This window comes from Acomys russatus, chromosome 1 (genome assembly GCF_903995435.1).
Source record: "Acomys russatus chromosome 1, mAcoRus1.1, whole genome shotgun sequence".
NCBI classification, from domain to species: Eukaryota; Metazoa; Chordata; class Mammalia; order Rodentia; family Muridae; genus Acomys; species Acomys russatus.
This window is the reverse complement of record NC_067137.1, coordinates 7,622,601-7,650,285: the sequence shown is the minus strand read 5'-3', so window position 1 is coordinate 7,650,285 and position 27,685 is coordinate 7,622,601. Positions and strand designations below refer to the sequence as shown.

General features: G+C 48.7%; 1 protein-coding gene across 1 annotated transcript in view; it reads left to right on the top strand.

Moving 5' to 3' along the window:
* The first annotated feature begins 1,617 nt into the window (after nucleotides 1-1,617).
* Prkce (protein kinase C epsilon) overlaps nucleotides 1,618-27,685 on the top strand; it is a 486,812-nt gene continuing 460,744 nt past the window's right edge. The window contains exon 1 of the mRNA XM_051159732.1: nucleotides 1,618-2,784. Within this exon, the coding sequence (XP_051015689.1) occupies nucleotides 2,437-2,784 (348 nt within the window). The 5' untranslated portion in view covers nucleotides 1,618-2,436. The remainder of the gene's footprint in view (nucleotides 2,785-27,685) is intronic.

Genomic DNA, 27,685 nt, shown 5'->3' with positions numbered 1-27,685 from the left:
TGCCAACGAAACGCCTAAGCTCTTTTGTGTGTGTATGTGGGTGTCCTGCACTTGTGTCATTCCTGGAGATTGTCTCTTTCCTCATCTTTAAACCACAGGGAATGATAATCCTTTTCCATAGAGGAAAAAGTGAACGAGTGTTGGTTTGTACATTTTAGTCTACACTTATCAGTCGCCAGATAAACACTCAGCTTTTCACGATCCCTAAAAGACTCTGACTTGCCTTGGCACACGGCTAAGGGCGGAGGTTTTCTTTTTCCAGTCACAGAGCCCGGAGCTCCGGGACCAGCCCCTTCCCGGGTGCAGGCTGGAAGTTCCCGCTGCGCGGCGCCCGGGGCCTGGCGCGCTCCGCCGGGCCCTCCCAGGTTCCCGGTCCCCTAGGCACAGGGCCATCCCACGCCGGCTGCCTTCTCTACCCCGGTTCCCGGCGGAGGAAATTCTTCCCCAGAAGCCTAGAGCTCCCCTCACGTGACCAGCCGCCGCCGCCGCCGCCACCGCGTCGGCGGCTTCCAGAGAGAGTTTAAAGGTTACGGAGGAAATTAGCATGGATACAGCCACTGGCCCCCACGAGGGCTCACCTGGCTTTCCCGCAGCCCAGACGTCCGCTGTCAGCGTGTAGATTTAAGGAGTGTCCCCCCCCTTCCTCCCCGCCCCCCCCCCTCAGGAGCATGTACGAGGTCCCGCATAAGTAGGAGGAGTCACTTTGAGAAATAAACAGAGACTCCAACCAAGCCGGGCTGGGGTTCTACCAGCCTTCCACTTGTCAACAAGTTCTCGCAGACCCAGCAAATTCGGGACAGATCCCTAGAGGGGAAGAAGAGTCTCCCCAAGGAAAAGGGAAAGGAAAATTAGGTTTCAAAACTCACACCCAGCAAAAGAGCTCAGCAGTCCGGGTGCCCCCTCCCCCATCGCGGCACAGTAGAGAATCCCCGGGCAGAGTTACAGACGGGCCTGTGGGCGGCAGGGGACCGCCGTAGTCCTTGCAGGGTCGGGGGAAGGTGCCGAGTCTTCAGGGACATTGCGACCCCCCTCCGATCCTCCAGCTCCGACTCTAAATGATAATGTTGGCTGCAGAGTGCACGAGAGATGCACCTCGCCGCTTTCCGGATGCAGACTCGGCTCTCCCGGTGCAGATCCGAGAAGCTCAGACTCTGCCAGCGACAGTCGCCTAGGCATCCCAGAGCCGCTACCCTTCTGGGTCCCGCGAAGAGTCCTTTCCATAAGCTCCCCCGCGCTCCGCCGCCACCGGACTGGGCTGGCCCACTCTCTGCTGTTTTCTGCTCAGCTCACTTTTGCCGTATTGCTCCCCCAACCGGCAAAACTTTCTATTTCCCCAAACAGTGGCGCGCGCGCGCGCGCGTGCACACACACACACACACACACACACACACACACACACACACACACACACACACACACACACACACTCACTGACGTCTTTTGCGCATTTCCTGCATTAGAGGGAGGGAGAATCGCTCGTACAGCGATCGAGGGAAGGAGATCGCAGGCTAAGCGCTCTGGCGGGCGGAGAGCGGGAGGCAGCCGAGAGCGCGGACGCGGGGAGCGCGGCGGGCGGGCGCCGGCGGCCGGGAGGAGGGGCCGTGCCGAGTCGCAATCCCTGCCCCGCCGCCGCGCTGCGCACCGCCGGGTGCCGGCCTGCTTGCGCCCGGAGCCCAAGCGGCGGCCACTTCTACCTCCCAAGCCCGCGCGGATGTGAGATCCCAGGCGCAGGGTGCCTCGCGATCGCCGGCTGCGGCTCGGCACTGCTTGGCCGGGGAGGCGACGGCCGGGCTGGCTGTGCGGCTTGTGGATTTTTAAAAAAATTGGCTCCCGGGAGGACCATTTCCTCTCGACATGCATCCCTCCGGATAGACTGCACATCCCTCAGTCCGCCCTCCGCCCCGCGCCGTCCGAGGCAGGCGCTGGGTGGGCGAAGAGGATCCGGGTTGAAATCTGCGCCCCCAGTTCTGGTCCCCGCCCCGTCCCGCTGCCCCCTCCCCCTCCGGGAGTCGAAATTGCCCGGGGATTATGTTTCGGAAAGGTAGGTGAGCGCCGGGCGCGGCGCCTGCTTCTCCGCTCACCGACCGAAGAACCAGCAAGGCAGCGAGGCAGCCCCCGCGGCTTGCAGTGGAGGCGACAGCTCGTCTCCTCCCGTGGAGGTGTCGCCTGTAGTCGGGGGGAGAGACTTGCTCCAAAAACGGACGTCTCCAGCTCTCCCCCCTCCCTGTTTTCCGTTAGGATTCCGGCGAGGAAATACATGCACTCTCTGAGGACCGCCGGCGCCAGGGCGCAGCGCCACAAGGTGTAGCGAGTGAGTGGGGTGGGGCGAGAGGGGACCCAGGAGTCCCCCAGGCTCCCAGCGCTCCTGCTGTCTGCTCTTCATTCCTGCCCTCGGGGCGGACGGAGTGACCCCGGCCCCAGCTTCCCGCCCCGACCATGGTAGTGTTCAATGGCCTTCTTAAGATCAAAATCTGCGAGGCCGTGAGCTTGAAGCCCACAGCCTGGTCGCTGCGCCATGCGGTGGGACCCCGGCCGCAGACATTTCTTTTGGACCCCTACATTGCCCTCAACGTGGACGACTCCCGCATCGGCCAAACAGCAACCAAGCAGAAGACCAACAGTCCGGCCTGGCACGACGAGTTCGTCACCGATGTGTGCAATGGGCGCAAGATCGAGCTGGCTGTCTTTCACGATGCTCCGATCGGCTACGACGACTTCGTGGCCAACTGCACCATCCAGTTTGAGGAGCTGCTGCAGAACGGGAGCCGTCACTTCGAGGACTGGGTGAGTCCAGCCCCTCCAGGTCCAGGAGTCAGGGGGTCCCAAGGAAAGCCTTGCTGCCTCCGCGCTGGTTGTGGAGTTCAAGGCTGTGTGTTTGTGTGTACATATACATCTCAGTTTCCTTAAAGAGGCACATTTTATTCCATAGCTGGAGAAACACATTAGGTTAAGAAAGATGAGATTTGGCAGATGGGCACTATCCCCTGTCCCCCCACACCCCCACCCCCGCCATGCCCTTCTGACAGTGGGCAGTACATGAGGCTTGCAAGTTGGGAGAGCCCCAGGATGCAGGTGCATAGCTCAGCGGAAGGGATCTGCTGTCTCCTGCCAGTACATGGTGGGCTGGCTGAGTGACTGTGTGTGTGGGTGGGTCTCTCCGTCCTTGGAGAGACACGTGGAGTGGAGCTCAGACTGGCGATTTCTTGTGCGTCCTGGCTTTGCCCTGGGTAGCCCAGTGAGTAGTTTTATGGAGCCCTCTGGTAGGAAGCCTCTTCGTCCCCGAATCACTGTTTAGCTCATCTGCTGACATACAAGGAGAGGTGAGCATCCGAGAGATGTCACCCCCTTTGGAGTCCCAGAAACATCCGGCCAGCCATCTATTTAGAATGCTATATTTTAAAAAGGGGTTCTGTTTGTGGTGTTAGGAGTCAGGACTTTGAATCTTAAGCCTCTATGCTTCCATGCTTTGATTGTCAAGCTACTGTAGAATCAAACACTATTTCTGAAATTGAGTTAATTGTTAACTGATGATATTAGGGATTTGGAAATAGGCCTTGCCAATAGTACCTTAAACCAAACGCATTCAACCTCCGCACTTGGACAGTCAGAGCAACCAGTCCTCCTCCCCCCCACCCGCGCTGTTCTTGGAGGAACAGGGTTATATTAGGAAATGACTCTCTCTATCTTCAGGTCTCTTACACGTCTCTATCTGGAGCAAGGATTGCGATGGGTGAATATATTGTGCAGATTCTTTGGTGTGCACAGAGAGCTGTCTGTGCTGCCTGGCGAAGAGCTGCAGAAGAGCCACCACTCTCTGCTGAAAACACAGATAACTTCATGAGTATCGCAGGGGTCAGAGGGTGCACATGTTCTTGGTATATCACTTTACATCCTGTTTTTAAACACAATTTCCAAGGACATGGAGTTTTTAAAGGGGAAAATGGGGGTGGGGGGGGAACCTTTGCTCTTTTTTTTCCCCCGCTCCTGGCGTGACAGAGCCTTCTGGAAACCATGGTTACTGAAGGGGCTTTTAGGGCAACCCTTGTAAGCCACAGCTGAGCTCTAGGACATCTGTGGCTTCTACTTTAGACAGCAGGGCCAACCTTAGCATCCTGAACTTGTCTTCCTGTCCCTTCTGGACTGGTACCACTTTACTGCTGTCCACAGTGATGTCCAAAGAGGCATGGGGCAGGGATGAGGGGGCCTGGGGGGGTAGGGGGGAGGGATACCTAACTTCAGAAACAGACTTCAGTGCTAAACATCTGTGGTTTTGTATATATAAAAAGGGGAAGAAAACTTTGGCTAGAGTAACAGGAAGGTGGGGCCTGCTGCAGGAGGTGCTAGTGGGGGTAAACAGTGGGCAGAGAGCAGGGAAGACCAACAGCAGGTCTGTGTTTTCCACATCCATGCACCAGCTAGAAGGATGTATCTGAGTTTCTCTGGTGGCACTAACTGGGGTCTACTTCAGACACAGAGCAGGACAGGATGCGACTCTCTTTCTCTCTCTCCTCAGTTCTCCTGGCAAAGTGTGCAAGTCAGAGCTGGTTGCTTGATAGCCATTCTCCAAGGTTCTTACGTTTATGCTGGATTTGGCTCTAGACCAGATCCTCTAGTGCACAGGCAACATTTCCAGGCAAGGACACTGAGTTCCAGAGAAGCTAAGTGGGCATCCAAGGTCGCATGGCATGCGCAGGTGGGTTGGAAGTTGAGCCTAACCTCCTATTGCCCACTGTTTGCACAGCGGGGAACAGCCTGCCTGGCCTCCCAGGCTATTTATTAGCCCTGCAGATTCATATGCTGTGGCCCTGACATTTTTATTGTGTGCGATAACGTAAAGTGCTTTCAAAATCATTATCTCTCCTGCCTTATAGCAAGTGTGAATTGGATATGACAGGCATTGGACAGATTTAAAAAACAAGACCGAGAGAAGCCCAAAGAATGAACCAAGTGATGGAGCTGGTTCTGACTGAGGGATGATGTGGCCGCTCTCTGAAAATGGATGTGGGGACTCCAGGACCAGAGCTGGCCAGCCTGGAAACGGAGACTAGTTGTAAAAGGGCCACCTTCCCCGCGTCTGGCACCCAAGTACACTATAGCATCACAGCTGGAGGGAGGATCTCCTGGGCTCAAAGGCCTATGCTCCCTTCTCGGAAGAAATAAAGAGACATGCCCTTTTGTAGGTATGACTCTGGAGCTCAGCCTGAAATGAGGGGGGGTGTGGAGCAGCCGCTCCCATCTTTACTCAGGAATTCCTCAGCAGGCTCTGTATTCTGCGGTCTACTGAGTTCCCCTTGCGTGCTCAAATTCTCCCAGGGAAACCTTACCATTTTAACTAACCCAGGGATTCAAAAAGGAGGCCACAGGTTACTCTCGAGGGGCCTGCATTTCTCCAGGGAAAGGACAGTGAGCAAACACACACACACACACAGTAATTCAGGTCCTAGTGAGTGGTACTATAAATAGGTTGGAAGTTCAAAAGCAGGGTATGCCAGGAGGGCTGGGAAAATCCAGGAAGGCTCCTGGGAGGAGACAGGCATACTGAGTGTAAAAGTGTAGATAACGTTCAAAGAGTCATCTGCCAAAACCACAGCGTGCCAAGCTTAGGTACCAGTGGACGAACAGTGCGGAGAGCACCTGTGTTCAGTCCTGTAGCCACCGGGGTAAGCATGGCTGAGCTGAGGGTAAGGCAGGACAGAGTTTCCCCAGTCTATGACTTTGCATATGAGTACTACCCGAACTATAATTTAATATTTAAAAATATGATTCCCTTCACTTTGTCCTGCTCTTTCCTCAAGCCCCGCTTTTCTTTATAGAATCACAGGCTTAAATTTGGTAGTTTTAGTTTTTCTTCGTTCACATTCAAATAAATATGGATGTACAAAATGAAAAAAGAAGCTCATCCTGGTGCCTTTTTAAAAACACCGTTGAGGATGTGGGGCTGAACAGTGGAACTCCAGAGCAGAACACTTACCAGACTGAGGTGGACTTTAGAACGTGAAAAGGCACGAGGGAACTGTCTTCCCGACAATGAGAAGAAAAGGCATTTCAGGGAATGACGACCAAAAGGAGCTGCTGTAGATAAAGCCGGAGGGAAAGAGAAGAGAGGATTCGAGTGAGGTTTTTTGACAAACTAGATGAACTGCTACTGACTTGGGTGTGCCTACCAGTCACTAGGTAAGGGTACCAGGACAGTTGACTCTCTGCCCTGCCCAGTCAGAGCTGTTGATGTTTTGGCTCAGGATAATCGTGAGGAAAATGCATTTTTTTTTTAGTGGTGTGTCCTTGGGATCCGACTCCCTTATCCTTGCTTTGAGAAAAGGAGCTCTGAACAGAAGGAGCCTTCTGATTCTGTGGGGGTGAGACGTTGGTGTCAGAATGTCCGTCTTTACTGATGTCCACCTTACTTTTTCTTTACTTACTTATGTTTATTTACTTAGCATGCACACTTACATGGACTCTAGTGGGTGCGTGCATGAGTGTGTGTATGTGTGTGTGTGTTTATGGAAGTATGTATGGAGGTCAGAGGTCAACTTGGAGGTGTTGTTTGCTTCCACCCTGTGGGTTCCAGGGATGGACGTTGGCAGCAGGCGCCTTTGCTGTCTGAGCCATCTCCTTGGCCCTCCGCTTTGGTTTTGAGATAGTCTCCCCACTGAAGCTTCTTTCCATTGTGTTGGCAAGCCAAACAAACTATGCTGGAAGACATCTTCGGTTTGTGCCACGCTCTTGATTTATCTGCCATGTATGTATGTATGTATGTGTGTGTGTACGTATGAAATTTGTTTATTTTGGTTCTACATGACAAGGTTTCTCTGTGTAGCCCTGGCTGTCCTGGAACTCATTGTGCAGACCCAGCTGGCCTGGAACTCACAGAGATCTGCCTGCCTCCTGGGTGCTGGGATTAAAGGTGTGTGCCACCTAAGCCAGGTAGTGGTGGTGCACGCCTTTAATCCCCAGCACTTGGGAGGCAGAGGCAGGCGGATCTCGGTGAGTTCGAGGCCAGCCTGGTCTACAAAGTGAGTCCAGGACAGCCAAGGATATTCAGAGAAACCCTGTCTCAAAAAAACCAAACAAACAAAAAACAAAAACAAAAACCAAAAAAGGTGTGTGCCATCCATGCCCCGCACAGATACATTCATAATGTAGTGGCTAATTCTAAAAGTCACTATCCTTTGATGGGCCGTTCTCCAGAGCTTCTGCCCTGGTTTTCTTTCTGTTGATGTGATAAGCTACTCTGACCAAAACCGACTTGGAGAAGGAAGGGTTTATTTCATTTTATAGTCCGTCAGTGAGGGAAGCCGAGGAGGTAGGAAGTCTAGGTGAGAACTGAAGCCGAGATCATGGAAGAATGCTGGCTACTGGCTTGCTTCCTCTCTCATGCTCAGCCGACTTTTTTTTTTTTAAGATTTTATTTATTTATTATATATGATGCTTTATTTGCATGCATACCTATATACTAGAAGAGGTCATTAGATCACACTACAGATGGTTATAAGCCACCATGTGGTTGCCGGGAATTGAACTCAGGACCTCTGGAAGAGCAGACAGTGCTATTAACCGCTGAGCCATCTCTCCAGCCCCCCCCCCTTTCTTTTTAAATTTAATTTTTATTTATTTATTTATTTTTTATATAACTCAGGACCATCAGCCTTGGAGTGGCACCACTCATAGACAGCTGGGCTTCCTGTTTCAGTTAGCAATCATGAAAATACATCACAGATAGGCCACAGGCAAGCTGATGGAGAAGAGATTCCCTCTTCCCACGTACATCAAATTAACAGCTAAAGATCACTGTGACAGCTGTTAAGGGTGCATGCTGGGACTAGAGTGCTTGGGTTGGAAAGCCACTGTTCCTCACCTAATTCTTCTGTGACCTTCAGTGAGCCGTTTACCCTTTCTGAGACTTCATTTCTTCCTCTGTAGAAGGACAATGGTAACATCATCTGCCTGAAATAGTTGTTGTGGGGAAAACTGAGTTTATACACACAGGGTGCTTGGACCAATGCCTGGCCCTTAGTGTCTGCTCAAAGCTTGTTTCATAGTTGCCTCTTGAATCCCCCAGCATGGGAAAGGGTAGGCCACTTGACTGGCTATGCCTTGATGAACAAGAATCACTTGGGGGGAGGTTCTTACCGCACCAATGCCAGGGTCCAGCCCCTAGCATGATATTCTGGGTGGATCCTGGGGATGTGGCCCTATTAAACAGACCTCCTCCTGTTGGGGTCCTTGTACACTGCACAAGGACATTATCTCATCTTCTTAGGGCATTTCTGAAAATTTTCAGATACACACACACACACACACACACACACACACACACACACACACAGACACACACAGAAAGAAGTAGAAAGGATCTATGGCTAGGATTAGAGTTGTTCATCCAAGATGTCATCCCTACGCCTATAATGCTTACTATCTAATTCAGTTTCCTCCCCTTGGTCCTATAGGGTGTTGCATAGCTACCTTATTGATTCCTTCCTGGTCTAGGGCTAGCGCAGCCAGACTCATGGCGGTCTGTGTTCTGTCCCCACCCCCCCCCCCCGTCTCTCTCTCTCTCTCTCTCTCTCTCTCACACACCTCTAACACCTGGCCAATGTAGTGAACAGTTGATCCTCTCAGTTCCCGTGCTCCCGAGTGTTGACCTGTCACTGGAATTGTTGAGTTCTTACTGTATGTTCCAGACACACCCGGGGTATAACTTTGAACATGTGACTTAAGCCCCAGATACCTGTTTCTTGGTTTGTAACACGGGGAAACGATGATTCTTACTTCTTAGGCTTGACATGTGAGTGAAGTAAGGAAGCCATATGAAGCGCTCAGTGGAAGATTTGGCCACATGGCATTTCAGCAATTCTCTTAAATATCTGAAGAATTATGTGTAGATGTTCATAGATTTAGCATCTTAAGATGAACAGATGGCCCAGTGAAATATATTTTTTTCTCCTTGCTTTCTGAATATGTTTTTCATGAAAAGTCTCATACAGTCTAAAAATAAATTTAATTTACTTATACTTACCAAATTTCTTTTCTCTTTTATTAAGTCTTTGAGAATCATACACAGTATATTTTGATTATGTTGATCTGCACAACTTCTTCTAGATCTTCCATCCTTCATTAACCACTCAATTTTATGTCCTCGTTTTCCAAACTCATCAACTGTAATCTGTGCTGCCCATATACTCTTAGGCATCCACAGGCGCATGGTGAGTAAGCTACTGTCTGTACTCTTAAGACAAAAGGTTCTCCCTCCCACAGTGGCCATCAATCATCGATGACTCCTCAGCTTTCAAAAGCAATTTAATTACATGTCATCGGGTTGCTTTGGAAGACCTAGGAACATGGCCACTGTAAGCAAAGTTTCATTACTTATGGAAGCCGATTGGTGGTTAGAAATCAGAGTATTTAGGGACAGGTGTTTGGTTTGACTGTATCAGCTTTATTTGCCTTGGTGGATTTAAGCACAGTTTCAAGGCTGTTAACTTTAATTCCTGACTCCAGACTATACCAGACTTGCGACTCCAGAATTTATATGTTGGCCTTTCTTATCCTCAGTGACGTGTGATTGTGTACGGTAGATCTAAAAAATCAATACATATGGTATTGTATGCCTAACCCCCTACTCGGCTCCTCCCCCTCCCCACCCCCCATCTAAACTAGCTTTCCTCAGCTCAGGTCACATCAACTTGGCCTTTACAGATAAGGCCAGCAACCAGGAAGAGCCATCCTTGGTGTCTCTCACTTTTGCCTACACCCCATAGCCAGTCCATAGTAGCATCTGCCACGCCTGCCATAAAAATGGATCCCAAGCATTACCATTTTCCATGTCACTCCTGGGCTCAAGTCACTTAGGCAGTGTCTGGATTTTCTCAACAGTCCCCTAATTGGTTCCCCCTTGCCTGAACTTTGTCAAAAAAAATCCCTCAGGGGGCGGGAAAAACCCAGTTCCTTCCTGTAAGGAAGCCAGGCCTTCTGGACCTTTCCTGGTCCTGTTACCTACTGCTCTTCGCCTTGCTTATGAGTCTCTAGTCATAGGGCCCACGGGTCACCTCAGCCATCCTCACCGTGTCCCTGCCTCAGTCTTCGTTCCTCTCTCATGTGTCTTGGATCATAAAGAACCTCATGGCTCAAAACATTTATTCAAATGTGACCTTCCTAGTAAAGCCTTTTCCGGCGGTCTTATCCAAAATGTCACTCTCTTTCAGGGTTTATGATTTTGTTTTATTACTTAATTATTGTTTTGAGACATGGATTTTCTATGTAGCTTGGCCTGATCACAAGCCCTCAGGCCTTTGGCTTCAACCTTCCAAGGGCTGAGATTACTGTTACCATGCCTGGCTTTCCAGGATCTTAAAGGCTTATTAATTTTAAAGTAGCACACAAAAATCATGCCTTTACCATGACATTTTTGTGTGTATGTGGCATTGTGCTTTGTTTGTATTTTCTTTCTCATCTCCATTTTGTATATGCTTTTGCATGTTTTTTTTTTTCCCCTTGACACTTATCTTTGTTTCCTACACGTTGTGTTTTTCTTATTTATCTTGTCTAGTATTAAGACAGAAGTTTTATAAATACGGGAGTTTTTACTCATTGCTGTCTTCTCAGCAACCCAAACAGGGCCTAGTGTATTGCTGAGTGAATGAGCGATTGCCAATAAGAGACAAGGACTCTCAATACCGACACGGCGCAGCACAGTGGTGGATGTTGGGGCTTCGGTGAGACAGAAGGTGTGTCCCACAGTTCCTGCCTCTAGGCAGCGTGACGTGTGTTTGAGAGGCTAGAATGGCAAGCATTTGAATGTATTTCTTTTTTCATACCATTTTTTATTGTTTGAGGATTTCATACATACCTGCAATGTTTATTTATTTTATTTTATTTATTTATTTATTTTTTATCAAATTCATCTCTCAATCCTTTCTTCCCTCTGGTCATTCTCCCACCTACCCCACCATTTTCCTCTCCCAGGTCCATTTAGTGCTGCCTGTACATGCATGGATCTAGAACTATCTGCTAGGGTACAGGTTCTGCTAGGGTAGAGGCTGCATCCTTGAGGAAAACTGACTTCCCCTCTCTATGGCGCCTTTCTCATCCATGCTAGGGTTTTGTCTGGCTTGATCATGTATAGGTCCTGTGTGCACAGTTATGGCTGCTGTGAGCTCATGTGTACTGTGGCCTTGCCCTGTCTGTGAACATGGTTTTGCTGTAGGTGTCTAGCGCCTTTGTTTCTTGCTGCCATTCCTTCCTCTTTTCCCTAAGGATTCTTGCAGGGAGAGGGTGTGCTACAGCGGGCCCATTTAGAGCTGAGCACTCCAGTTTAGTGTCCTCTGCACCTCGTCCTGCTATCTCCTGCAAAAGGACGGTTCTCTGATGAGGGCTGAGAGACACACTAGTTTATGGGTTTGTATAAACAATCCCTCTGTATGGTTGAAAGCAAGGCGGAAGACGGGAAGGCTGCTCTACGGAAGGCTTTGGAGATTCCGACTGCAGAGGGCTCTGTTACTTCCCCAGGCCAATTTGCACTTCACTAAAGACTTTTGATGAACTCTGAAGCTTCTAAAAGTGGGAGCTGGGTACCTTCTGGGTACCTAATGCCCATACAAGGTGCTGTGGTGAGAGGAACCACAGAAAGCCCAAGTGTCTTGGTTTGCAGAGTTTAAAATCAAGTTTAAAGTCTTACTGGGGTGGTAGCTACAACCCTCCTCCTCCCCACCCCCCACCCCCGCCCACCCACCCGATGCACCTGCAAAGCTTCCACAGGCCGAGAGAACTGCAGAGCAGAACTGCACTATTTTACATAAATAAAAGCTTCACTTGGCAACACACATCTCTCTCCCAGTTCCTCTGGGTCTAGATGGGCTTGTTAAGTAATTACAATCTATTATAATGTTAATCAGCGGCACTGCACCTGGTTGAAATTTTGTTTCCTGACAGAAACCATATGAAGTGGCCAAAAGCCTAGGCTGGGTCGGGAGAACCAAGAAGACAGGAATGTCCTGTGTCACTGTACCTCACCTATATCCAAACCAAACAGAAACTCCAGAGGGAACAGCTTGGGATTCTAATAATATCCTGCCCAGGTTAGAGACCCAAGCTTGCCACCAACCCCCAGGGCTGCAATGACCTCCTGCCTCCCTGGTCTTCCCATGCCGTCTTCCTCACCTCCGAGTGTTATGGAGGTCACCTTTTAAGTCAGCTGTGGCACTGAGCTCGCCATCTGGCAAGTCTTTAAAGGCCCAAAGCACAACTAACTCACAAAGCAGCTGGTAAAAGTCATGGTGGGTGAATCTAGAATTTCATATTGGGGACATGCTTTGACTTTGCCTACGTCCACTTTGAACAGAGCTGTTGGCTTGGTTTTCAGACAGCGGCACCCCTTAGCGCCAGTCTTCTTCCCGGGCAGATGGAAGCGTCTCGTGAACGGGAAGTGTCTTTTTCTCGCCCATCTGATGGCTCTCCAGAGTGTGAGCTGTTCAGGAAGTCTGGGAAGCCCACTCACCAGTTAGTTGACGGACTGAGAGGCTCCCTTTCCCAGCTCTGTCTTGTAGGAGCTCCCATCTGGCCATACCTCTTAAGCCAATGGACTCAGGGTGTGCTCTTAGAAACTCACCCTCTGAGAAGAAACAGAAGAGCGTGGCCACACAGCACCTGCCGAGCAGTGGCAGAGTGGAGTAGCCATTAAAACAATTTTGGTCTTCTTTTCATCCTTTCAGCAAATGTTTATTAGATGCCTTCTGTGCCGGGCACCGTGTCATGTGAGCAAATAAGCTACTAGGAGACACTGCGTTTATCAAGGAGTATCAGAAAATGCATTGGTGTGTCAACACACAACTGAGAGGATGGGCTCGGCACAGCCTTACACCTAGACCTACCTCTGCAGGCATGGGTAGACCGGCATTTTCTTCCTCCAGGGAACTTACTGATTGAGGAGTCAGGTGACACCTATCAATTAGTGGCACTGCACTAGCAAGGCCAGATGCTCTTTGGGTCCAGCTGATAGCAGTCTTGATTGGCCCCTTGAACCCTTCATTTTGGGCTTTGACTATGCTCAACCTACCTCCCCATTATATTTCTGTCTCTTTAATTCCCCCCTCCCAAAGTGTCTCGCTCACTATGGAAAATTGCCCAGTTTTGTTTTTCTCCCCCATCTCTCCCCATTGTTGTAAGACCACAAAACTGCCTTGCTTTGCTTGCTTCTCTACCTAAACTCTACGTGTCACATAAAATAAATTTAGTTTTAAAATGATCTCTCTTTGCATATTATTGAGCCATGGAGCCATTAAGGGATAGTCTAAAAACCAAACCAAACCAACCAAAACAACAACAGGAAAAGAAAGAAACCAGGAAGCAAGCAGATTTTTCCAGGATGTAAGATCCGTGACTCTGCCTTTGCCTTTTGTATTGATGGTTATTTCCTCCATTTTAGGTAGCTGAGAGACTCACCCATCAGCCATTAGGGGCGCAACATACGTTAGCCAGTGTCTGTCCGATTGTCTTTTTAAGGGGTAGGTGCCTTGGGAAGTGATCAGGTCTCGGTGATCAAGGAGGTTGAGAAACATAGTATACCAAAAAAGTATCTGTTGTTTACCTGGAAATCAAATGTAGCTGGGGCCTTCTATCTTCACAGTGGTGTTCTGGGACTATCTATGTTCCCTATAGCCCTGATAATTAAGCATGACCAGGAGCAGGAATGGACTGTTGTGCTTGTCACTTGTCCCTCTGAAGGCAAAGGAGGGACATTTGGCCTTTTGTTAAAATAATTCTCGCAATAATCAAAAGTAGAGATTTCTTTTGATTTGTAGCTCCCTTCCATTGCCCATAAAAATCACAGTGATCCCCTCTGCCTTTAGATGTATAGTGGTTACTTTTCTTGTGGTTATGACAAAATATCTGGAGAAAAAAAAAAAAGCACTTGCCTTGGTTTCATTTCCTATTGCTGTGCTAAAATCCGCCCCCCCCCAAATGTAAGATAAAGGAGAAAGGGTTTATTTGGTTCACAGTTTCAGGTTACAGTCTAACCTTTCAAGAGGTGGGGGCAGGATGTCAAGACAGCAGGAGTTTGAGGCAGCCAGTTACACTGTATCCCCAGTCAAAAGGGAAGAGCTATAAATTAATGCTCTGAAGCTTGTGCTCCGCTCCCTCTCTGCTTGTCTTCCTGTCCAGGCCCTGCCCATGAAAACATGCAGCCCACACTCAGTCTTCCCATCTCAAGGGACCTAGTTAAGATATTCACTCACCGTAGACATGCTCGCAGGCCAATCTGATCCCCGGCGATCCTACCTTGAGACCCTCTTCCCAAGTGATTCTAGATTGTACCAAGTGGATAGTGAAAATGTAACCATCCCAGCAACGTAAGAAAGAAAGGGTTAATCTGGCTCACGGTTTGACTGTATGGTCCACCATGGTGGAGCAGCATGGTGGCAAGAGCAGGAGGCAGCTAGTGACACTGTGCCTGAAGTCAGGAAGCAGACAGAGGAATGGTTTGACGCTCACCCCATTTTCTCCTTTTATTTTGTCTGGTGCCTCTACCACCAGGGTGTCTTCAGAGACTCTCTCAGAGACATGCCTAAGGCTTTGTCCTATCAGTGATAGCAGTTATCAACCATCCCAAGGTAGGAAGGTCAGTTCATGCTTTGCCCTGTCATTTGCCACAGGACCCTGTACTTCTCCTCCTCCTCCCACAGTGACTGTCAGAGTTCTTCTCTCCCAAGGTACACAACGCCTGATCATGGTGACCCTACTGGTTGTTAGTTCAGAAAGAATAACTTATTTGAGCCCAGGTGACTGAGAACTAAGTCCAGGGGCGTTTTGGAGTTAGTTACTGTATTATTTGTTAGTTTACTTCTAAGGAATTTGTGCGAGATCTGTATAGGATTGTCCTAACATAGACCTCCCCACTCAGGACAAGGGCTTGTCTTTGTCCCAGCCTGGGTAATGGGCCTCATTCTCCTCACCTGGCCAGCCCCCCAGGGCCTGTGGAGGGTCTTCCTTTCTTTCTCTGCCCCATGGTTCCCTTGACCTTCCAGGCAGGGGTCTCTCCGGTGATGAGGCGTGGCCTTTCCCATCCTCCCTTTGCTCTGGTCTGCACCCCAAATCCTAGAACGTCCATCCCGGCCCTCCCACTTTCTGGACAGCTCCTGTCTCCAGCTCTTCGGAGTCAGGGTGGTGTCTGACTACTGTCTGGAACCCCGAGTCTGGCAGTTTATGGTAGGGGAGCTTCCTGCGTGTTCTCCCGCAGAGGCAGGGAAGAGTTTGACAGGGAGGGCCTCTGCTTTTGGTGCCACCACTCAACATACTGCCTTCTGCGTGAATATTGGGCTGGTTAGATGCAAATTTCATGTGGCTGGTTGAGCAACATTTGCTCTTTGGTTACTTGTACTGACGTGCCTTCCTTCCTGCCCTCCATAAGGAAATTACCACGTGGTGTTAAAATTCCATTTGCGTGCTTGTGTGCATACGCACACTTTAAAATTCGAAAAGGCAAGGGAAAGTACTGGTACCTTTGGGTGATTTTCAGTCCTTTACTCATAATCCGGCACCACCTTTAACGTTATTACTATAATAATAACATTACTATTTTCAATGCTAAGGGTAGAACCCCAAGGCCTCATGTCTACTAGGCAAGTGCTTTACCACTGAGCTAATCCCAGCCCCAACTTTACTTCTTAGAGCCCTGTTTGTTACATATAACAGACAGCACCTTATGCCCCTCTGCTCCACACAGTCTCCTCTATTGTGAATATTAACATGTTTATATTTTAAAATTTAAAAGCTGAGAAGGATGCAGCAGAGTGCCAGACATTGGAGCAGGTAGCAGCATGGTTACCATAGTGCCAGGGTTAGGGTTAGAAGGATGTGAGCTCTTTTCTCTGCCCTGCCCGCTCCCTCGCCACTGAACCAGCTCCATGACCCATGGACCAATTGCATAACCTCTTTTATTTTTTCCTCGGGTAGCACAGAGCCTGCAGTATCTATCTAAGTGTGTTGTTTGGAATAAATAGCGTAGCGTATACACAGTGCTTAGAAAATGCTTGTCCTATGATAAGCCCACAAAAATGTGGGTTATTAGAACTCTATTGTGAAATGTAAACGCTGACTGACTTCTGCGGTTTGAGACTGGTTGTGCTGTTGAGGAGGCCGTCTGATTGGATTCTGTGGGTCTGACTGTCGCGTGGGTTTAGGGGTTGCCTTGCATCTGAGGGCCACTTCTTAGACAGATGGTAGTTCTCATTCTAATGAGCTGCATAGGAAATGGCTGTGGTTTGCCAAGTTTGTATTTGCTGCCCGCTTTTCGAGCCTTTATAGGCCAGTATATATTCACAGAGTGCTGCATCCACAGCTAGCGTGTTTACTTTTCACCAGCCTAACGCTGCTGCTAATGAGCTCTGTGACCTTAGGGAAGAAACTTAACCTCTCTGAGCTTTAGAGCTCTTCGAATGTGAAGTGGGACTGTTGCATTGGGTCTAGTCACCTCACTAGGTTGTAGACCCTTAAAAAAGAAAATGTGGCTGGGCGTGGTGGCGCACGCCTTTAATCCCAGCACTTGGGAGGCAGAGGTAGGCAGATCACTGTGATTTCAAGGCGAGCCTGGTCTACAAAGGGAGTCCAGAACAGCCAAGGCTACACACAGAAACCCTGTCTGGAAAAACAAAAACCAAAACCAAACCAAACCAAACCAAACCAAAAACAAAAACAAAAAAAAGAAAAGAAAGAAAGAAAAGAAAATGTGTCACATACATCTAAATTCTAATGAGGAGCACTTTGGGGTTTGTGGGGGCGAGGGGAGAACTGATATCTTCATTCAAAGTGAAAAAGTGAAGGTATGGAGGTAAGAGCATGTCTCTTTGGTAGGGACAAAAGTCAGTCACCTCCCAAGTTCGTCAGCATTTAGGTTTCTTAGCCAAACGGTATACAATTGCTCTTAACATTGCTGGGGTGAAGGTTTGCTTCTAGGACACTGGTGTTGCAGAAGGCACCTTCCGCCACCCCCACAGGGGAACGTGGGTTTCAGCTTCCTTATCCTTACAGAGCTCTTTAAGAGGTTCTCTTTATCACTGCTTATCATGACTGTGTGCAGACAGACGCCCGCCCCGGCTAGCCGACTATTTCAGGGGAAAAGAGGAGGAAGATAGATAAAGCTAGGTTCCGAAACAAGTAGGGGAGGGAAGACTGGAGTCATGTGGCTGTCCCCTAGTGAGGGGATTCTGCAGCAAAGGCTTGGGCGAAGGAAGCCTGTAGTGCCTAGAGAGCAAGTTAGGACCCCCAGGAAGGGGATGCACAGCTCAGATGGGTGTCTTTGGCCCTTCCTGGGCAGGCACCAGCCTTACCTTTCTGTCTTTCAGGGGTCGGGGTCCTGCTCGGTTCTGCCACAGGGATGGAACAATGGGGAACCCCCTTCTCCAATAAGGGGTTGTTGGGCCCACATTTGAAAAGCGAGGTACATCATCTGTCGCGGGGGTAGCGGGACATGAGTAGAAGTGCTCTTGGCAAGCACTTTGGTAAGCAGTATCTTCAAAAGTTAAGATGCTTATAATAGGAAAGTGCAATTCTATTTTTAGTATGAGGGTTGTGCGTACATGTGCGTGCCTGCGCGCCTACGTGCGTGTGCGCGCTCGCACGCGCATGTGTGTGTGTGTTGTTACTAATCCTGTGTGACATATCCAGATGCCATTTGTCTTTGCTGGCCAGAGGGGTAAGCCTTCTTCATAGTAGGGTTGACATGTTCCTCTTAAACAGGATCTTGGTTTTGGGGAACTCAGCATCGTTTGCTTGTCCCTTTCCAAATTTGATCTTTCTTTCCTCTCTCTCTTTATTCTCTTGCAGCTACTCTTTCCTAGGGCCTGAACTCTGTCACTTACCGACATTCCAGCTTTAATTAAAACAAATGGCAACTTTAAAATTGAGAATGAGCCAGGTGTGCTGGCGCACGCCTTTAAGCCCAGCACTCGGGAGGCAGAGACAGGCGGATCTCTGTGAGTTCGAGGCCAGCCTGGTCTAAAAAGCGAGTCCAGGACAGCCAAGGCTACACAGAGAAACCCTGTCTTGAAAAACCAAAAATAAAGAAATAATAAAATAAAATTGAGAATGCTTCTAAGATACTTACCTGCACACAAGGCATTATGATACTCATTACATCATGTGTATGCCGGTGATTATTGGTTTCTAAAACCTGTGGAATTTTTTTGCATGTTTGCATGTGTATGTATTAACATGTGGGGGTGCATATATATATGAGGGGTTAATGTCCATGTGTGTGCAAATGCATGTGGAGACCAGAGGTTAATGCCATCTATGTTGAAGAAGAGTCTTTTCACTTGAGCCAAGAGTTCACTCCTCTGCTAATCTATGTAGCCATCTTGTTCTGGGGATGCTTTGCTTCTGCCTTCTAGATGCTGGGGTTATAGGAGGCCACCGTACTGCCTGACACTCGATGGACTTGGGGGATACCAACTCTGGTCCTTACAGTTGCACAAGTACCCAGCAAGGCATCGCCTCAGCTTCTGTTTCAGTTTGGGGTATCTAATCATAATATGATCTTGATTCTTATTGTTAGTTCCAATTCAACGAAACAAAACAACCACCCCCCCGCCCCCCCCCCCACACAAATAGTGTCCTAGAAGAGTTTTTCACCTAGACTGCTTTAAGGTGAGTGAGGTGAAAGTGAGAAAATAAAGAAGAGGGGTCCCAGGAACTCAGCACCTCACATTTTACATCTCAAACAGTTCGACGAAGGTTGACATGTTAGGACTGTCCAGGGCGAGACAGAGCCAGGCCATCAGGTAGGCTGGATCAGACTTACATGCATGCGGCGCGCTTCTTTACCTGCCCACGTTTCAGTACTGACTATAGCAGCTAAGGATGCTGACATGCCCCTGTGGGCTGGACCTTTCTCTTTCCCAAGAGCCCCCGTCTCTTGAAGTCATTGCAAGTGGCATTCACCATGAGACAGTGGTGCCTTCCGGTTTCTGGTGCCTCCCTTGGCATTCAGGGTTGGTTAGAGAGTTTAGTGCTCGCGCCCTCCTGTGGTGTATGGTGGGTTTCCCCAGCACTGGCTGCATTCCAGCCAGCCCAGGACAGCTTTGCCTCTTTCGATTGTCCTACAGAGACTTGGGAGGATGTGCTGTTCTGGAGTCATCCATCATGAGGCTACACGGTGTTTGTGCATTTGCATAATAGCATGCATTTTATTTTAGTTTCCCCTTCAAACCAGTACAGTTGTTGTCTTAGTCGCTGTTGCTATGACGAGACACCATGACCATGACAGCTCTCATAAAGGATAGCATTTAATTGGGGCCTTGCTTACAGCTGCAGAGACTTAGTCCATTGTCATCATGGTAGAGAACACGGCAGCAATCAGCAGGCATGGTGGAAGAGAAGTAGCTAAGAGCCACATCCTTATCCATAGGCTGAGAGAGAGCAAGAGAGAAACACTGGCCTGGGCGTGAATGACACACTTCCTACAACAAGGCCACACCTCCTAAATCCTTCTAATCCTGTCAAAGAGTTCCACGCCTTGGCAGGGCTAAGCAATGAAACACACAGGCCGTTCTTACTCAGACTACCACAGTAGTAAATATACTGTCTTACGTTGACATTTGAGAACAAGCCTTGGGGAAGTTATATGACAACTTGGTGGCTGAGGCAGATGACCAGCACCCAGATCTTTTGGGTTTTTAGAACACTAAGATGTAGTAAAAAGGAACTATTAACTGTGCATGGCCAGGCAAGCAGGACCCAGATCCCAAGCTACTGATGTCAGAACTCTTGTGTGTGGATTATAATTATTTCATTTTATGCCAGAGCCCTATTCGGAAGGCAATTTAGTTGTCACGACGCCATCTTTTCTCCCCACTGTTCCCTTTCTTTCTTCACTTTCCTCTTCTTTTTCCTCTAGACAATCAGCCATGGGAAGTGCCTGTGCATACTTTTCCTCCCAACTAAAGAAGGAAAAAAAAAAAACTCCACTACTTAATATCAGTTATTCATTAACTACTCATTCATAAATAAAGTAAATAGCTCAGGAGATATTTAGAGTAAAAAAAAATCCACTAGACATAGAAGATGTGGAAGAACAGGCTTCCTGATTTCTAGTCCGGTGATTGTAGTGTTACAATCCACTGTATTTATCATCTATCCATCCATCCATCCATCCATCCATCCATCATCCATCCATCCATCCATCCATCATCCATCCATCATCCATCCATCCATCCTTATCCATCATCTGTCTTTCCACCCACCCAGTCAGTTTGTTGGTCATAGAGTTAATGGCACTGGCATTTGTCAGGGTGTTTAGTACAGTAGAAATTCTACTTCTTCTTTTAGTGTGTCGCTCAACCTTGGCTGAGGCTGGGCTGAGTGCAATGCTCTCTGCACTGACAAAACTTGAAACTCACCCTTTTGCTTGCAATAAGCACTTGCCTGCCCAGGAATGGTTGGTCCCTTATGTGAGGAGGGTATTAAAAACTAGCAACAAGAGTTTTGGCATTGCTTTGCCTTCTGATTTGCTTTGCTTTAGTTGTGCCGTGTCTCTTTTGTCCTGTCCCACACCCCCTCCCCCGCCACCGCCCTCCCGCTTCTAGAACTCCATAAAATATCAGGATATGTTTGCTTGTGTGACTCCATCACCCACTTGGAATGACTTGATCGTTGTTGTTGTTTCTGTTTGGTTTTTGAGACAGGAGCCTGGCTGTCCTGGAACTCACTCTGTAGACCAGGCTGTCTTTAAACGCAAAGAAATCCACCTACCATTGCCTTCCAAGTGCTGGGATTAAAAGTATACACCACAGTGCCTGGTCCCCGGCAGGCCTTAGCCTGGGTTGGAACAGCTCCCCTGGAGCAGGCTCCCCAGATTGTGCCCCGCCCGGGCTGAGGGGTTGTGCGGCATACATGCAGGATGGGAAGGTGGTGGGTGGGGTGGAAGCAAAACTTTGTCTAGCCTCTGTCTGATCTCTGTTCTCCCTCGTTGACCAGCATGTTAACAGTGTCTCCAAGCCCAATCATCCTGCAGCACTGTTGGGAGGAGAGTTCTGAGAACTCTCACAGTCTTCCTCCTGTCACTTACAGCAAACAGGGCATATCTAGGGCTGTGGATGAAGCTACTGTGCTGGGCAGAAAAGAGCCATTGTTTGTTTATTGATTGATTGATTGATCACTAGTGGTTTTTTGTTTTTTCTTTTTTTTTTAATCATAAAAGCTAATGTTCTTTTCCTTCTTTTTTAAAAAGAGATTTATTTATTTGTGTATTTGTATATATAAGCACTCTATTTGCACATATGACCACATGACAGAAGAGGGTACCAGATCACATTATAGATGGTTGTGAGCCGTCGTATGATTTCTGGGAATTAAACTCAGGACCTCTGAATGAGCAGCCAGTGCTCTTAACTGCTGAACCAGCTTGCCAGCCCTCTTTTCCTTCCTTCCTTCCTTCCTTCCTTCCTTCCTTCCTTCCTTCCTTCCTTCCTTCCTTCCTTCCTTCCTTATGCCAAGACAGGACTTCTCTGTGTAGATCTGGCTGTCCTGGAACTCATTCTGTAGACCAGGCTGGCCTCTTCTGGGATCCACTTGCCTCTTCTGGGATTAAAGGCGTGCAGCACCACTGCCCAGCCTGTTTGCTTTTGTAAAGTAGAGTCCCAGCTAGGTGTAGTGGTGGTCACTTTTAGTCTCAGGACGCAAGAGGTAGAGGCAGGCAGATCTCTGTGAGTTCAAGGCCAGCCTTATCTATGTAACAAACTCCAAACCAGCCAAGGCTACATAGTGAGACCCTGTCTCTCAAAAGAGAGAAGGGAGGGAGGGAGGGAGGGAGGGAGAGAGAGAGAGAGAGAGAGAGAGAGAGAGAGAGAGAGAGAGAGAGAGAGAGAGAGAGAGAGACAGACACTGAGACCACTCTCCCCCCCCCCCCCATGCTCTGGTCTAGGCACCTGAGCCTAAGGAACAGTGAAAAGCTTCCATTGAATAGTTGTTTATATATGAAAATAGTGCAGGCCAAGTCCTGATTAACAGGAATTTGCAAATGATATCCTAGGAGTTCATCCTTGCTGTGTCTTTGGGCAGTGACATTTATAGAGTAAAGCCAGCTCTGCCCTTCTGGAGACTGTGCATATAGAATGACACGGACCCAGGCCAGGCACGATTCAAACTCTGCTGTAGACGCGGACTTCAGCGTATGATTGCAGAGATCTGAGCATAGTCCTTGGGGCTGACTTGCAGACTGACTTTGGTTTTGGGGCATCTGTCTTTTGGCTTTCCAGTCTCTCCTAGCGTAGCACTCATTTGAGATTCCCCATTTCCTTGTGTCTGGGAAACTCATCCACAGTGAGGTGCATGGGTGCAAGGCTCATTCTGAGGCTGACATATAACTTTTTAAAATTATGTTATTATTTTCTGTATTCTGGGCGTTTGGCTTACGTGTTTATCTGTGTACCACATGGATGCTGGTGCTCACGAAGGTGTCAGATCCTCTGGTACAGGGGTTACAGAGTTACAGATGGCTGTGAGCCACCACTGTTGGGTGCTGGGAACTGAACCTGTGACCTCTGCAAGAGCAGCAAATGCTCTTAAATGCTGAGCCATCTCTCCAGCCCATAAGGCTGACATTTTAGATGAGCTGTGTGTCGGGGGGGGGGGGGGGGGGCAGGCGGTGTACATTCTTTCTCCCAGAGAGCATTTCGGCCTTTGGTGTTGTCACATGCCCCTGGCAGGGAAAGACTCTTAGAGGACATCTGAACCAGGTTCTCACTGTGACAGGGTTCTGACTGAGGCCACACTCTCCCAAGTGCTGCACAGGCTGGACTTATTTCTTGAATCCATCCCATCTGAGGGATTAGTGCCTTTCCACTATAAAGGAAAAACAGGCCATAAAAGACTGAGGAATTTTATGGCTCTGCCCGAAGTTCAGATTGGAAGCCAAGGAAAAAGAAATCTCCAGCTTCCTGATGGAAAATCAGATGGAAAAGAGAAGGCTACTGTTGGAAGCAGAGGAGGAGGAGATCCACAGCACAACTCGCTCTGGGCTTCTCAACAGTTCAGGGCTCTTCCTCCTCCTCCCTCCCTCCCTCCCTCCCTCCCTCCCTCCCTTCATTCATTTTTCCCTTTTTTCTTTTTTTTCATTTTTCCCTTTTTACTTCCTTCCCTCCCTCCCTTTTTACTTCCCTCTTTCCCTCCCTTTTTTCCCTCCCTTCATTCCTTTCTTCCCTTTTTACTTCCTTCTCTCCCTCCCTCTCTCCCTTTCTACTTTTTTTCTTTGACTTGGCTTTATTTCAAGCCTTGTCTTCTTCCTCTTTTCTTTGGACAGTTTCATATGTGATACTGTGTTTGCAGCATTTCTGTCCCTATCCTCCGGCTCCTCCCATGTCCCTCCTCAATTCCTGAGCTCTTATTCAACTAGTATTACACATTCGGCCCACTGGTCCCATTTAATGCTGCTTTATGTGTTTTGGGGTTGGCCTCTTGGGATTGGATGACCTACCAGGGCACTGGTCCCTAGAGAAGACTGATTCACCCTCAGCAAACATTAATCGCCTGTAGCTCTTCATCTAGGGACGGGCCTTGTGAGACTTCCTGCCATGCATGTTGGCGTGTCATCTGGTGTTGCATCTTATATGACTATATTATTGAGATTTCATAAGTGCAGTATCTCTGTCACGTATAGAAGACACTGTATTACAGCAGATGTCTTGATCCGCTGACTCTTACAACCTTTCCACAATGCTGCAGGAACTGTGGGTGTAGGGGTTGTTTTGTTGACTAGGGTCAGACACCTCATGGTCAGCTTTCTCCACATTTGACCACTTGTGGCTTCTCTAATGGTCTCTGCTGGGGGGGGGAAAAAAAGCTCTTTGGTCAAGGACAACAAGCACATCTTTGGGTATCAGTGCAAATATTCAGAAATTATATTGCTTAGGGAAATTGTGGTAGGTTTTTCTCTAGGGTTCTTAACCTCTTGAGCCACAGGAAGTTGGCTAGATCATCCTCATGACCTTGGAGGCAAAGGGAAGCAGACCCTGAACTTTCAGTCTGGGAAATGTAGGAAAGAAATGCTTATCTTTGCTAATAAGACTGTGTGTGTGTGTGTGTGTGTGTGTGTGTAGATTATGACTTTTATCAATCTAGTCTTCTCCCACCCCATGGGTGCATGCTTGTGTGTCCATGCAGGTGCATACACCTGTGAAAGTGTGTGGAGGTCAGAGGTCACCTTCATTTTCCATCTTATTATTTTAGATGAAGTCTGTCGCTGAACCTGGAGCTTACTTTCCCCTCTAGAGTGTCTAGCCACTAAACAGATGCCGAGGATCCACCTGTTCTGGCCTGTTCAGTGCAGGGTTACAAGCCTGCCCTGCCATACCCGGCTTCCTTATGCGGGGATGGAGATCTGAACCCGGGTCCTCATGCTTGCACAACGCGTTATCCATGATTCACCTTGCCTCAGTCATCTGTGTACCTGCTTTTTAATTTGGTACTTTGAGTGTGGTGGTAACTGCAGGCAGGTCTCGGGGACTGGACTCTACCATCATTTACAAACACGTCCTGTGGTCCAAAACACTACAAGTTGCCAGCTGAGCCAGGGCTTGGGAGAGCCCACATCAAGCAGTCTCCTTGCGAGCAGATGCTCCCTTGGTCCAGGAAACTCAGGGAGTCCCTTAGCATCTTACCCTGTGCCTTCAGTTCCTCTCAGCGCTTTTCCTCGCCATGGATAATAAGCTACTTTTGAGTCTTTGTTTGCTTTTCTTTATTCCATCTTTCATTTGAGGGCAGCGACAACATTTGTGTCCTCCTTTGGGGAGATGAATACAGTCATTTTCATGGCCGTTTATCATTTCCGAACTGGAGTGGGCCTACATGAAACATCCCAGATACACTTAATAAATGATTCTCCTGGGTATTAGCTGATTTTAAACCGGTCTGACAAGTTTCAAAGTCCGTTTTGGGGAAAACTCAGTGGTGCATAGCCAGGTTGGGTTGCAGCTTAGTGCCGTCTAGCCTTGTTCCTTTCCAGCACGCTGGTCGGCTGTGCGTGGTTATCACTGACCATCGAAGGTGTGGCAGAGGGAGGATGGGTCCTGGCTGAGCTCCAGGAGCTCAGGCCTGGGCTTATCACCTGCCTGCATTTGGAATTCTCAGGGGTCTTTGAGATCTGAACTGTAACTCATGGATGGGCCTGGGATTGGGTAGGGTGCACCACCACCGCCATCACCATCACCACCACCAGCAGTACCACCACCATCACCACCACCACCACCACCACCACTACCACCACCACGAGGAAGCCTCTGGGCTTGCAGCATGGGCAGGCTGGGGAGGGGCAGGCTCTGGGGTGAAAGTAGTTAAGCATTGAACCTCTTCCATCACTTTGTCCTTCTCCCCCAGGCACTGGCTGGAGATCTTTCAGTGTCCAGCAGTCGCTTGGTACTGGGTTTCTGCTATGAGAGCACTCTACTTGATGTCAGCATTATGGTGGTGAATGGACATCAACTGACGCTTTGTTTACTTTTGTGTTTTTGGAGAAGCTGAGTACCTCAGCAGGAGGGCCTTCTTGGGCCTGAGAACTTCAGTGAGCCCCAAGCTTCAGGAAATGTGTGGATACCAAACCATCGGTGGTCAGTTCCCCAGGCTCAGGCCAGCCCCTTGGTTGCTTCTCTGTAGGGGACATGTCCCTGCGGGCCTTTGATGGATGTACCCTACCAATCTATAGCAGTCTGCTGCTTGCCTACAAAAAAAAAAAAAACAAAAAAAGAAGAAGTTAGAGCAGGCCAGCCTGAGACTTGTTAATAATGACTTTAGAGTACACGAGCCGGATCCCCTCTGATCACATGAAGTTCTGAGCTCCTCAGTGTGATGGGGAAAATGGAATCTAAGACCAGAGGGTGGGGAGAGTATGGGGGTTCGACGGAGAGTCGAGTTCTGACCCATGCCCTGGGGAAAAGCCAGAAGCATGCCGGAAGTCAGCTTTAAGTGTCTTTTCCAAAAGTTCCCCACCTCATTTGTTTGTTTGTTTGTTTTTTAAAGACAGGTTCTTGCTCTGAGCCGGGAAGGTGCAGCAGGTTCAGCAAGCCCTGAGCACTTTGTGTTTCTTCCTCTTCAGCCTGGGACTGAGGCAGCACCCCCTGTGCCTGGGTTTTTAGTGGTTCGAAATGAATGCTGAGGCTTGAAGGAAGGTCTCTGCGCTTACATGGACACACACAGTCCACCCAGCCCAGCTCTCTTGCTGTTTCTATAAACCTGTATCGATTATACAGATACATGTAAATAATGTCCTCGCTGAGATTCATTTCCTTTTCCTTTTATTCACTGTAATGAGACACATTTAAAGCCACATTATGATGAAAGGTTGTTATAATGCAAAGGGCAGAGGAGGGCAGAGTCCACGTTCCACATAGGTGACAAATCAAGGCAGCACATCCTGATGGGGTCAGCCACCGCCTCTGAGGGAAGGACCTCAAGCTTGCCCATCTCTTCCGTTTCATTCCTACTTTTTTTTTTAGATCATCCTTTCATTTACCTTACCGCTATGGAAGACCCACCACGGGGTCTCATCATGCTCGGCCTTGGGGACACGACAGTGAACAGGATAGGTAGGGGCTTGGAGTATGTTTAAATTGGGGAGCAGACACACAAAGGGAGCATTTGTCCCATGGCATGAGGGATGCTGTGATAGCTGTCACCAGAGCCCTGACGGGAGGCCCAGCCTGGTCCTGTGGGGCTGGGGAGGCCTGTGGGGGAGCCCCCGTAAGCAGAGGGAAGAGCAAACCGACAGACAGTGTGACTGTGGTGGGCGGGAGCAAGTTGGAGGCATGAGGATGAGTCAGGTTTGTCACCTAGGATCTGTCCTCCTCCCTCCCTTCTTCCTGACTTAACTGTGGGATCGTGAGGGGCCACTTCAGGTGAATAGCAATTTGGGAGTTTGGGCTTTATGCTGAGAATATTAGAGGATTCCGGGAAGGAGTTTAAGGCAAAGAAATAGCCCAATTAGATGCAGATTTTATTTATTTCCTTGGAGACTAGACTAGTGATAGATTTTTTTTTTTTTTAAGTAGTGACTCTTCAGTTAGTTACTAATACTGTGGCCTAGCTGGGGATGGCAGTACATACCTATAAACCCAGAGTTTTGGAAGGTGGAAGCAAAACCAATCAAGATTTCAAGGTAATTTTAGGTCATACACTAGCTTGAGGCCAGCCTGGGCTATGTTAAATCCTGTCTCCAAACACACCCACAATCACTTCCTCCCTCTCCCTCCTCTGTCTTTCTGGCTTCGTGTGTCTCTGTGTGTCTGTCTTCCTGTCTGTCTGCCTGTCTGTCTGTCCGTCTGTCTGTCTGTCCGTCCATCCATCCGACCCTCCGTTCCTCCCTCCCTCCCACTACCCTAAGTTGCAGTCAAATTCTACTGATGGGGTTCCGGCTTCTGGACAGGTAGGTGCTGTTTCTTTGGCCACTGTTTTAGATCTGGTTGGGACAGTCTGTGTCAGGGATATGGTTGCTGAGGCAGCAAAGGGGACAACTGGAATGTGAATGAAGGGACGGAATGTTGAGGTTTGGAGCCTGGTGTAAGTTCATCACTAGCTTGTTTGGCCTTCTCTCTGCTTCTACAAGGTCAACGTCAGCCGTATACTGTGTACAGCCCAGGAGTCTTTTAGAACTCAGCCCTACAAGTTGCTGGTTTGTCTACTGATCTGGAGGAAAGCTGCTTCTTCT